Here is a 13,571-nt window from a genome sequence, read left to right as displayed (position 1 = left end):
GACACGGACAGTCTTAAACGTTTATAATGATAATCATCGTCATTCCCATAAGCTGCGTACGATTTATAAAAAAATTCGCTGCTTTACTATAAGCGAATAAGCGACACTTACAAATATGTTTGCCGATGCGCATTTTTGAATTATTAATGCATATGGTATTGGCACGCAGCTTCATTAATCTCGCGTCGGTCCCGAGTCGCAAATATTATCGTACAACAATGCATTTTAAAAATCGGTGTCCTTGGTCGAAAGTATGCCTATGAAAATAGAATGCAAGCGACTTTTCGTTTTGTCGACTTCGATTCGATGGCGTCGCCGATCGCAGCACGAATGAATCATGCATAAATAAGGTCGTTTGGAAGATATCATCGTGCGAGACACGAGACATCACTATTACCATAAAGCATCTGGCTTCGCTTAAACAACGGACGCACATAGCGCGCGTTCAAAAAGCACGAATTCTCAAAAAGCAAAAAGGACGAATAGGGAAGGGAAAAAAGAATGATAGTAGAGGCTCGTTAAATGCGTAGGATAACACTTATAACTTATGTATAAGGAACGGGTTAAAAAATTTGAAAAAAAGAGATTGAAAAGGCAAGAAAAATCCGGAATCCAAATAAGAAGACGACGCGAGACGTTCCCGCAGCGAAAGCCGAGAAAGAAGGACAGAAAAGTGCCGTGAGTGCGAAGGAGAGTTGGTGGAGTGGGGTGGACTGGGGCGGTGCGAGGCACGGAGGGGTAGGGGATGAGGAGCTGGATAGCGAGAGAGAGAGAGAGAGAGAGGACGAAATATAAAAAGGCCGAGGAGATGACGACGTTACTGGGAGAGAGAGAGAGAGAGAGAGAGAGAGAGAGAGAGAAATTGTCGCGAGAGATGAGTGGCCGATTTACCGTAAGGGAGCGCAGAGGCAAGAGTCTGGGCGCGCGTGCAGAGGAATCGCATTCCTCGGAGGACTGCGTCGGCGGAAAGGTGGTGGCGCACTAGACACTGGTCCCCTCTCTCTACCTCCCGCCTCACCCAGTGCCCCGCCACCCGCCCCCCGATCGTCCATTCGTAGGAGGACAAGGTAGTAGGGACTAGGGGCAGAAGGTGCTCGGTTCGCGGCAGTCGGTCTCTGACGAGCGCGCGGTCCACGGGCTCTCGAACGAGGAGGATCGTCCACGAGGAAGAGGCGGCCCCCGAGAGAGGAGGAGAGCGCTGGTAGGCCTGGCGGCGGTGCGACTGCCCTACGAGATTCCTCGCATTCCAGAGACCGAAGAGAGGAGGACGGGCGCGAGCGAGCGAAAAGGAAGGAGACTATGTCCCAGGTCGGCCAACCTAAGCCTCGCTGCGAGGCCGAGCGAACCTTGCGGCCGACGATAAGCCATCAGGCCATATGCGTGGAATGCGGTGAGCATCGGCACATATTTTTATAATACTCGTCGCGCTCTCTCGCTGTCGGCCTCGGTGAGCTTGCGTGCGCCTCCATGTGTGTGTGTGCGCGCGCGGCGATTCTTTGGATTTATGTACTAGCCGATCGCACAAGTCTTTTTACGATTGCCTTTTATGGGTCTCTGTCTTTCTCTCTCTCTCTCTCTCTCTCTCTCTCTCTCTCTCTCTCTAAAACTCACTCGCTCATTTAATCGCTCACTCACTCTCTGGTAGTCGTCTCCTTGGCAGTGGTATTCGCAATCGTCTGCCCTCTTTTGAAAAACCGCGCTTGTGTCAGATAATGGAGGCAGACCGCGGGGGGTCGCGTATAAGCGTTTAATCCGCGTATGCGTCCTTACTCGCGGGAGCGTCGGTTTCGTCGGCGCGCGAGCGAATCGGCTGACAAACGTGGGGTCTTCACTTGTTTACGTTGCCTCCTCTCGCTACGGTACTTTCGCAAATGACATTGGCCGATGCTTAGACACGATTAGCGTTGCCGCACGTACACCTCGCCCCCCCCTTCCTTGCCATTAACAATGGACCATTTTCTTCTTGTTTTTTGTTCTTTGATCCTTGGGAGTCGCGCTCGAGGGCCTCGGCAACTTTAAAAAAGATCAGGGGACTCTCGTCCGAGCGGTGCCTTTAGTTTTCGCGAATTCGTCATGGGTCCACGAGGAACATTTCATTTCGCGATTCATTTCGCGATTCATTTCGCGAGACGAATGCTACCGTCGATGGCCAACCAACGCTTCCGTGACGAACGGCCCGTGCCTGCCGCCACCCCTTGCGCCCAACATAAAAATCTGTCTTGTCGTCCTCGCTGTCGCTCAAATGTATTTGCGGTTACACGCGATAATTTAAAACCCGATACCTGCTTTCCCCACCGCGCTATGCCAATTTCATAAAGACCTGGCCGCGGGGACGGGGAGCAGCTAATGGAGTCTTCGTTTGGCCGTCTGGAGCCTGGAATTCCAGGCTTCATTCATTTGCTGCCACAGTCCATTCAACTCATTTAGCATGTTTAAATGTAGCCGCGGGGCTGCGGCGGCGGTGGTGGTGATGGTGGTGGTGGTGGTGGTGGAGGTGCTGGCGATGGTAGCGGTGGTGGCGGCGGCGGCGGCGGCAGCGGCGGCGGCGGCTCTGGCAGCGGCGATGGGTAGTGGTGGGGTTAGAGAGGTGGCCGGGGATAACGCGAAACGAACGCTCCGCCGCGATGTACATAACGAAAGAATCGCGTAAACGGTAGTCGCTCTCCGTTTTTCTTATTTAACGACCGATTGTTACGAGGATACAACTATTGAAATTAACGATTGTAACAACAGAGCTCGTGAATTTTAACGGCAGATCCATATCGCGTTCGGCTTATCGTGCACGAATGTCGGCGACCAATTCACGGTGGTGTGGGTGGAAGGTGGCGGGGGGGGGGGGGGGGGGGGGGGGGGGAGCGGGGGGGGGGGGGCAAGGAGAAAGGAGCGCGCGTGGACGAGACCTGCTTCGCTGAAACGAAGAGACAACAAGGAATAAAAGTCAATGGCGCGAAACGTAAACGTAAACATAAGAATACCGAGGGCCTTGGATACCATTGGCATTCCTCGTCTCAAGTGCGTCGCATCGCATCAAGGGTTATACATTGTATGCGTGCGTACGTGCGGGCGCGCGTATTCGAGCCCGTGTAAGAGAGGAAAGAGAGAGAGAGAGAGAGAGAGAGAGAGAGAGAGAGAGAGAGAGAGAGAGAGAGAGAGAGTGAGAGGAGGTGGCGCGCGCACGCATATATGAAAAATGCACGGGCCCTCCCTGTCACGACACCAGTCCTCTCCAATTTGCATGCGAATGTGTCTGTATTACGATGTCGTAGCGAGAAGAGGCAGCAGCAGCATCAGCAACGGTGGTGGAAACAGCGGCGGCGGCGGTGGCAGCATCAACAACAGCATCGACATCGGCATCGACATAGGCATCGTCATGGGCTCGGCTTGCGAGTAAGGCGGTAGTGTCCAAATGGGTAACGGAGGCCCATTATTATGGCCGAGCACCAGCATCAGCATCAGCACGAATTCCTGCCGCTGTGCGACGTCCTCTTCAACATAATCTCCCTGGCCTCGTACTTTTGCGACGTCGTGTTCGACCTCGCCATGACCTACGCGCTCGCCTATCACCCTGCAACGCCGTCTGCGCTCTTCCCCCTGAGCGCCGTCCTCGTCGTTACGTCGCTCCTCGTGTCGCAGGTATGACGTTCCTCTCGCCTCTCCTTCTTCCCTCCCCCGCGTCATTCTTTTTTTTTTATTTTTTTTATTTTTTTGTTTCCTTTTTTATTTTTCTTTTCTGTTTTTTGCTCATCTTCTTTTTTTCGTCTTTATCTGTCTGTCCTCGGCTGCGCCTCGAGCGATCGTGACTCGGCCAATGATTAAGCGCGCGGATCGCGGATTTTCAAGCTCGACGGGCCTTTCTTCGTCCTCCCCTCTTCTCTTGTTTCTTTTACCCAACGTAAGCGCGCTCCTCGCGTTTCCAAAAGATCCAAAAGCCCATTCAACCTCTTTCGCGAAACTTTATTGAGACGTTACTATTCGGCAGCGGCAAAACGCCATTAAAAATGTTGATGCGAACGTAACTTCTGCGCTAAACGAGACTCTGCAATTTACAATCTGCAATTTGCGAGTACTTAGTGTGGTTGTTGAATGGTGGAAAGGGGCTGGCTCGTTGGCTAATGAGTGACATTTTCCTCGCGAACCACGGGCGCACAATTGGTCGTGAAATTAAACGTGAAACGCAGCGAGACACGATAATAGTTAATTTGTTGGATATGCAAATATACAAAAAAATTATCGCGAGATTAAGATTTTAGAGGTGAAAGTGGCGCGGTGACTCGTATTATTTATTCGTCTAATGGCCGATGCCAATAATTAATACACGAAGGACGAAGATTTCTTTTCTTAAAGATGAACGCCCAAACTTTTGCATTAGAATTCCGCAATAGAAATTCGGACGACGGTAGAGGGAGAAGGATAGCGCGAACGCGTTTTTCTATAACCGAGAGATATCGACAACACGCGTTCCACACTTTCTATGCTAAGATGCGAATTTCTCTTTACAGCCAAAAGAAAAACCAAAAGAAGTTTCCCTCTTTTTTTCTTATCTTTTTCTTTCTTTTCAATCACTATAGCCAAAATAGTATATCCAATTCATCAATTAATATTCCCTAAAAATCAACATATATGAATAAATCAATCAACTATAAATATAATCAATTAGTCATAATTTCTCTTTAAAGTCGATTTATTATAATGTTGCTAATAGCTTTGCACATTACTATTTCTATTACGGTTATTAATATTAAAATTATTCTATTGTAACAAGTGAAAATTGTAAATTTCGATTTTCGACAAACGGATATATGTGAAACCTGTATCTTTATTATATAATCGATCAAGTATGATGCTTCGTGAAGTAAATCTTAAAATACATCCGAGTTATTGAGAAAATTTTGACAAAACGATACTATATATTACAAACTACACTTTCTACGTGAAATGAATACATTTAATGACGCGATTAGCTGGTTTATAATTTAATAAAGGATAAAATAATTCTCCGGATTCTCATTCAAATAAGAGAATAAAAATAAAATGATATTCTGTGTAAATTTCGTAGAATAATTTGTTTTTTTTAGCTTTCTTTTTTTTTTTTTTTTTTTTTTTTTTTTAATCAATATCAACATATTTGTTAATACGATGGAAAGTGGTTTTTTAAATAAACTGCGTATTTTATAATTAAAGTTTCTTCTAAATAATAGACGAAGCCCTTGAACGATGCTTATTTCGTATTGCAGATAGTAAGCATCAAGTGGTATTTCTGGGGGGCGAGAGGCAAGTTACAAAATAATAGTAACTCAGGCTGTGATATAAATGGGGAAAAGAAGACTGCCAATTGGACGTTAGCATGCGTACTCTTACTTCACACGACGCAAATCGGAGTCTTATGGCGATATTTCAAGCTGTTCATTCCCGTTGATCTGACTTATGTGAAGCACGAAGTGAGTTTTACTTTATTTAAATCTCAAAATGCAAATAAATCGGTTACTTTAAATCACAGACGATAATACGGATTATTGCATGAATTAGCATGATTAGTGGTAAAGTGTATAATAGTATAGCGTTTACGAGCGTCACTCGCAAAAAGCTAAAACTTATTAATTCGTAATATTTATCATTTTAACATTCCCTTCTTAATGAATTTCATTTAATTTTGCAATAAATTTGTTTACTTAAATATTATAATTATGCAATTTTCCGTCTAATATCATTAGACAATGTTTAAACGAATATATTTACACTTTCTCCCGTTACGCGGACATTTATCAATCTTACTGAAAGAGTTGAAGCAATTAATTAGCTAAACAAATAGAAAATCTTTGCGAATGAATGAATTCATTGGAATATGACGGATGCGGAAATTCTATATGAACAAACTATTGATAAGACACCGGGATGCATAGAAAATTTGAGATTATACTTAATTAACTAAAAATTGATAAAGTATATTATTTTAAGGACTGACTATATTAGTTGTTATAGAAAGAAAATTCTAACTGGCATAAAGTACAACTTTATCATTTTTAAAATTTGAAATTTAATGTTTATCCTTCATTGTGCTACGATATATCTTTAGTCTTTTTTTTTTTATTTTTTTTCTTTCTTTTTTCTTTCTTTCGACACACACACACACACACACTCTCTCTCTCTCTCTCTCTCTCTCTCTCTCTCTCTCTCTAATGTATATATATATATATATATATATATATATATCATGACAAATACATCTGTGTCTATGCACGCGTATATAACTATGTTAATCGAATGAGTTTTTAAATTTTTATTCCATCAAACAGAGACTCGAAAATTATCTTCAATAATTTTTTCTTTTCTTCTTCTTTCGAAATATTTATCATTACGTTATCTCGCGCGAGTCTGAACTCTCATTCTCAAGAGCATATAAATAGAGTACAAAAGGCATATAATCTTGTGAATTTAAAAGACATTCATTGATGTGCAAGGTAGATTCACATAAATCATTCGATCCGTACAAAAGCAAAGTAAATTGACTGTCATTCATTGTTAATATAACGGAGACGCGAGCCTTCGAGTTTTGCGTTTCTATAAAATTTATCATTGAAATAAAATGCGCAAAAGTGCAAACATCGTCTCCAATCTTTACCCACGATTATCGCTATTCTTTCATTTAGAATAATCTCATTGTCAATAGTAATGAGCCGAATCGATCAATAATTGTCCTCGTAAATAAATATAATGCATACTTGCAGGTGCGTGAGCTATGCGTGCTAAGGTTGATTCACGCATTTTGCGAGGCAGCGCCAATGCTGTTGCTCCAGGTGTACCTACTTGCTATCGGTCTGGGCGGAAGCGTCGGGATTCCGAGCGAGCTGGAGCTAGAGGGCTCGGTACGCCCGACGAAGTCCGGCGATACGAAACTGGCGGAGCTAACGGCTGTCTCCGCGGGCCTCTCCCTCTGGAGCGTCTGTTGGGCAGTGGCCTCGTTTAGTAAAGGCGCCGCAAGGCTAAGGAACCTCGAGCGACTCGTACTTACTTGGCTCGGTGTGCTGGCCCAGCTGGCCTGGAGGCTCGGCACCGTGAGCGCGAGGGTCGGTGCCCTCGTCGCCTATGCATCGGTCTACGGGGGCCAGTGGCTCCTCGTCGTCATGGCCTTGCACTGGCTATCGATGCTCACCTGGCTGCTACTCACTCCGGACGGGCTCTTCCACGGGGGCGAGAAGTTGCCGCTCGTTAGGAAGGTCTTTATCGCCTCGCTGCTCGCCTTCATCTACGTCTTCTCCTACGTCAATCTTCACGAGACGAATCATCGACAAAAGATGGTCGGTTGACTTATCTTTAGATTAGAATAACTTTATGTCCCTTGATTCTTTATTGTTTGATTGATTTATGCTCGAACCACCGACTCACGGGCGTTTTTATTCTTTTTTTTGTCATTAGTTGTTTTAAAGCAGGCGTTTTTGTATTATTGGCGATTAGCACATGTATTGGATGATATAAATAATGAATTGTGACCGGACAAATATTCTGTAACGGCTTTCCGATTCAATATCCCTTGTGCGCGTGTTGGTTGAAGTTTTGCATACCACTGGTCGACTGAAGTGTCGCGCCTGTACATTTGCATATGTACTTTTTTCTTACTTTTTTTGTCCGTATTTTATTGAAATAATATAATTAATTGGTATAAGCTTATTATTAATAGCGTTACGAGACTATAGTGGCCAACAAATTTATCACGCGTCAAGGTTGATAACCGATACGCTTCTTATTTCATCCTATTTGATAGGTATCAAGCATTTTGTCAGTCAAATAATAGTAGACAGAGATTATTTAATGAAACAGAGATTAGTGGATATTATATTATCGCGAGATCTCGTTATATAAAGTTTAGAGATAAATCGAGTGCCCCAGGCGATAGGGATAAAAGATCCGCAAAATTAAGAGAAATCATTCCTAAGTGTCAGTATAATATTTTATTTTTTCAGGTTATTTTCTACTCTGTTATGTTCCTTGAGAATAGTTTACTTATGGGAGTATGGGCTGTTGGTGTTAGCGGCAGCGACATACATCACCACACTCGTCCAGTTACTTTAATTCTCATACTTTTAGCACTGTTCTTTGGTGGCTTATTTTTTATGGGGCTCTATTACAGGTAATCATGTTTTTCGTCTTCTTCTTCTTCTTCTTCTTCTTCTTCTTCTTCTTATTATTATTATTATTATTATTATTATTATTATTATTATTATTATTATCGTAAGTCTGCGTGAACATTGTTGCGTGCTTAGCTAATACTGTAACGTTCTATGCATCGACAGATTTTTTCATGTGAGGCGGTTGCGATATGAAGCTGGTGGTAGAATGAATGGAACCAACGAAATAACCACGTTGTCTCATCAGGTACAAATACGAACAAAAATATGAAATGACAATTTGTGTGTGGGGGGGGGCAGGTGTAGGCAAAAGAACTTTACCAATAACGTTACTTTATTTACAGAATGCTTTTCAAGAAAAGCAAACTAATGGCCTGGACAACAAACATCATGCAATAGGTATGCGAAAGGTGAAATTGAATAATGGCGGTATACCCGGTGTATTCAATTGCCGTTTCGCTAATCCAGCTGTGACTAATCATAATCGTAAGAAAAAGAAACCAACGACTTTTGTACCACCCCCTACGCAGCCACAAGCCAATATCATACCAATGACAACATTAGGGGATACAAACAAATGGTCAAATGGAAATGTGAATGGGCCGCAACTCATTCCATTTTGGAAAAGGCCATTGTCAATATCGAGTTTAAATAACGTAAGTTTTCAAAATGTTCTTGTGAATTTAGCCTATCAACGATGATGCTAATGAGTATGATAATGATGATGATGATGATGATGATGATGATGATGATTATCGCGAGCAAATTAACGACTTACACGACGACGATTATGGGAAGTCAAATATGATTAAAAATTCATAAGGATCAATTATTATTACAATTGAAATAGTATAACAAACATATCGTACGTGTATTAGGCATTATTTATTCACCTTATCGTAATAATGAAATTTCTCAATGTTAAACATTTTTTATGATAAAAATCTGTTTATTTTATTATTTTAAGAACAATGCAAAATAAGTTATTGTCTTCCTTTATCTCCTATCAAGGAGTAATATTAGAAGCTAATAGTCTATGTAATCAGTGAAATTGTAATTATATGTGAGGGACTGTGCGATTCCATTCCAAATTTATCTTTAATAAGCTTAATTCAAATTTTATACCTTAATTTGTTATAATAATATGAGGTGTAGATGTGTATAACGTTCTTTTATTATAAAACGAATTGATCAAACAGTTAAAGCTATTTATGGGTTAGTAGTTGATGTGGCAAGACTGGAAATAAAAATTTACCTAAAATTAAAATGTCAATATTTAATTATACGACTGTGGACAGGAAGATGAGATGACGCGAGAGAAAAACGAGTCTGACTTGACAATTGGTGGCTCGCTAAGCGTGAACCTCATTCACGAGAAGCTCCGCGAGAAGAAGCAGCAGCAGCTTCGCGAGCTACGAGCCATCCAGGAGGAAATCAAGGAGGGTAAGCTGGTGCCACCGCCCTCGGCATCCACCTCCTCGTTCTCGTCGAATCCATCGGTGTCGAACCAGCAGCCACCGCCGAATACGAAGCTTCACACCTCGCCGACGTCGCCGCTCTCCGCCTCCTCGAATCCGTCGATGCCCGGTCAGAATGGCAGTACGATAACAGCGTGGCCACCGGTTAAAATGCACTGCCTCCTACCGCCTCCGCCGTCCTCTCCGTATTACCAGTCGACACATCCTACCAGTCCATGGAAGAGGTCCCCGAAGAAGGTGGTTGATACGCCCGAGATTCTGTTGGCGCCGAGGTGCCTGCCCTATGATTATCCGCACTGGAGTCCGCCAATGCTCGCGAATCACAGGTGACGTATTTCTTCGATTAATGCCACTTTTCTTTTTGTTGTTGTAAAATTTATCCATATTTACACCAAATTTCATTTCTAAGTCTTTTATGAACAATCTAGCCCTCTAGATTTTATGTTAAATTATCAAACAAATAGCATTCCAATTGGGGATTATAGTTTTCTATTGGGATAACGTTTGGATGAATTTTCTACGACAATTATCAAATAAATGTGAAATTCCTAATTGTAATTAACTCGGCGTTTATAATATTTAATTTATCCTGATAGCAAGCGACTTTATTCAATACCACACGTTAATCTTAGTAAATAATTATGTTGTATATATTATACGTTCTGCTAAATCGATTATCATCGATATCATGAGAAAAGAATTCGCTTTGCAAAAACTACGTTTGTATACTCGGGCACAGCTAATGTGGTAAAACCGCCAGATAATAAATAAACGTGTCATTATCGTTTGGAATGCAATAATTTGCTAAAATAATTAATCTAATGGCTTTGAAGGTTAAAATAATGAAACATTGTGAAAAAAATAGTGAATTATTTGTTAAAATGTTGCATTACGTTTTTGCTAAGTAAATGATCGAACGGGTTGGATGCTATACCGACGTAAAAAAAAAAATAAAAAAAAAAATAAAAATAAAAAAACAATACACTCGCGCACTTCCGCAATTAATTGCATAAAATTTGTACAATCATTTAACAAAATAATATTCTACTAATCATATCGGCATTAATAATGTCCGCTTGTTTTTGTATCGGCTCTCTTATAACCAAAACGACCTTTTTAAAAATAAATATTTTTGTAAGCTCGAGCCATGGAGGCATTTACTTAATTTGGCAAATTATTTTGTAATTATTGATGCTGAGTGTGAGAAACTACTTTACAATCATCATAATAGTGTTTCTTAAATTAGGTTGTGCATCAATCAGAATGGTTTGGACGAGACGTCGAAAGACGAGAGTCACGGAGGCGAGGACATGAGTGACATCGAAGGCAGTCAATTGTCGTTGCCGCGAAGCTACACGTTACCGCGAGAATTCAAATATCATAATAAAAATAACGATCGACGAGAGAGAGGCTCGAGGTTCATAAGTTCGCGCTTTTATCTGCCGTCCACCAACAGCTCCGATGGTACGTACAATTTATCGAGCCACCAACTCCCCTGCGAGTGTTTCCTCTGTGAGTGCCTTATCAATTAGGGCGACGGCATACGATAACAATTGGCAAACACGATGTGCTTTGAATATTTTCTCATGAGAGCCGTAATTGCCGGTCGATAATATCCATGAATTATCCATGGCTGGCGAAGCTCGTAATTAAGCTGCGCTTTGATTGTAAAATGTAAAGGAGTCAGCCGTATTCATAATGATTCATAATTTGGCTCTCAGGTGACGTGGACAGCGCCGACAACGAGGAGGAGACGGACTCGGAGCTCCAAATACGCGCCAAGCCCGAGGGCAGTCAGGGCTGGCGGAAGCCCTATGAGTTGGGCGAAGACCTCCAGACGTCGCTCTCCTGCGGCGTCCTACGCCCCAGTCACCCCGTTCGCACCAAGGTCAAGCACGAGACGAAGCTTTAAGGGCGATCGCGCCCCTATTGAAATCTCTGACAAACAGTATTTAGGTTAGACAGCAGCTTTAACGAATGCGAGCTCCCCCGAGGAGTCGATGTGGGGATCCGATGCATCGCCGCGCGTCGGTGGTTTCGTTTCCCGAGTTCGTCACTCGACGACGGCCCCGTACTTCTACAAAGTACGCCCCTCTCTATTTTGTACATTCGCGCGGCTCGTACTCTTGTATACTCATATCCTCTTGTACTTTTGTACCACTTTCTGTAAATATATTTAACGCAACAATAACAAAAATTAAGGAAAAAAAAAAAAAAAAATTAAAAAAAAAAAAGAAATTAATGTTATAAAAAAGACAAATAGATTATCATATGCGTCGTATAATAAATAGAGTGGATATTTATTTATTGATCCGATTGATAGTAGGTAGACAGTATTGGTATCCGAGCGCGGAACCTGGTGTTGTAACGTCGGAATGGATACTCACATTTTGTATGGTTGTGTGCGTTCATTCGTCGCCAAAAGTCCGCTTCCTATTGCTTGGCTCACGTTAATTTGAGCGATTTGAGCGTAAGTTAGTGAGAAAGCATGTACTAACAACTAATGATTTACGCATAAACGAGCGCGGCTTAAATTAATAAATGGCTATCATCAAAATTACTCGGAATTTGAAGTAATTTGAATTTGAAGTTGACATTCGACTCGTTAGAAAAGCGCTAGTGCCAACGATTATTAATTGGCTTGAAATTCTTGTGTAATGATAGATTACGGATGGCTGAAAATCGAAGGGACCGTCGAGCGCATTTGGCATAATTTTCCAAAAATTCAATTATTTTATCTTGCGTACGGCCGACATGACGTACGTTGCGATGACGCTGAGGCAGCGTTGCAAGATGCATCAACTCAATTTCAGAATAACCAGTGTTACGAAAAAGTTACAGTAATGCAAGAAGCGAGTTACGACTTGTAGAGCGATTAGATAAGCTCTTCACCGTACCTTTCAATAATTACTTCAGCATTCAACTGCTTATCATCATCATTACGTAATCCCAATTGTACTTTAATATTTGAAAGTTATATAAGTTAATTTCTCGTTTATATCAATCACGAAATATCATATTTTGCGTGTATTTCGAATTCCGATGCTGACACTTGTATTAAGATCACATTTTCAGACTAATAAAATTAACCAATTAATTAATTAAAAAAAAAGAAAAGAAAAGAAAAGAAAAATGAAATATAGAAAAAGAAAACAAAGTTAAGAAAAAAACAACAACAAAACCATTGCCTTTGAATTTCCGCCGATATTAATCAATTGCATTCATCTATTCCGCACTTCGATATCTTAAAGCATAAAAAATTCTTGTACGGTTTATTTGTTCTGAGTCTCTGTTCCAAACTAACTCATATAAAATTTATAATATAATAATTTCATATAAAACAATTTACAATTAAAACGCGTAAATCGAATTAGTACTTTTTTATCCCTTCAATTTTTTTAAATAACTATCAGATTTAAAATAGATGTAATTAGCATGAAACGAATGTATCTTTATGAACGGAATGTGCTCGTATTGTAATAAAACCGGATGTCATTGATAGGGCGTGTAGATGACGAACGTTTGCTGTAAAAGTTTATCGCATTTCGGGAAATTGAATGATCGATCGAGGTTAAGTAATGGAAGTAAAATGTCCTTATTCCTTAAGCCTTGAACCTTATCGGTAACTTTAACACTGCTGGTATACAGGGTATATACAAATACAATTGCTTCGGCTCTTTAAATGGACATTTAAACCCACATAACAGAGCAAGTAGAAAATTCTTAATAGCACTTTGTTTATTAAAATGATCTAATAACATACATCTGTCATCGTTCCCCTTCCACCAAAGTACTACATTTCGTAAAATCATTTTAAACAGTTGCATCATTATCATTGATATTGAGGCGATCAGCTCGCTTGGATCAAATAATAGCGGAGGAGACACCGCGTAGCGAGTGCAGAATAAATAAAATCCAATGGCATGTCGATGCTGGAAGACAGCAACGTCGAGCGCCATAGCCCTACACG

General features: G+C 41.5%; 1 protein-coding gene across 1 annotated transcript; it reads left to right on the top strand.

The window, feature by feature from the left end:
• The first annotated feature begins 894 nt into the window (after positions 1–894).
• On the top strand, positions 895–11,791 carry LOC105363964 (uncharacterized). Its single transcript, XM_011501785.1, has 10 exons — positions 895–1,390; positions 3,267–3,633; positions 5,235–5,438; positions 6,726–7,295; positions 7,959–8,125; positions 8,289–8,370; positions 8,468–8,779; positions 9,422–9,927; positions 10,848–11,065; positions 11,323–11,791. Exons 2-10 carry the CDS (start codon positions 3,430–3,432, stop codon positions 11,511–11,513), a joined length of 2,454 nt encoding a protein of 817 aa, XP_011500087.1. The 5' UTR covers positions 895–1,390; positions 3,267–3,429; the 3' UTR covers positions 11,514–11,791.
• Positions 11,792–13,571: the final 1,780 nt, after the last annotated feature.

This window comes from Ceratosolen solmsi, unplaced genomic scaffold (genome assembly GCF_000503995.2).
Source record: "Ceratosolen solmsi marchali unplaced genomic scaffold, CerSol_1.0 scaffold23, whole genome shotgun sequence".
NCBI lineage: Eukaryota > Metazoa > Arthropoda > Insecta > Hymenoptera > Agaonidae > Ceratosolen > Ceratosolen solmsi.
The sequence above is the reverse complement of the archived record's forward strand: the minus strand, read 5'-3'. Positions and strand labels throughout refer to the sequence as shown.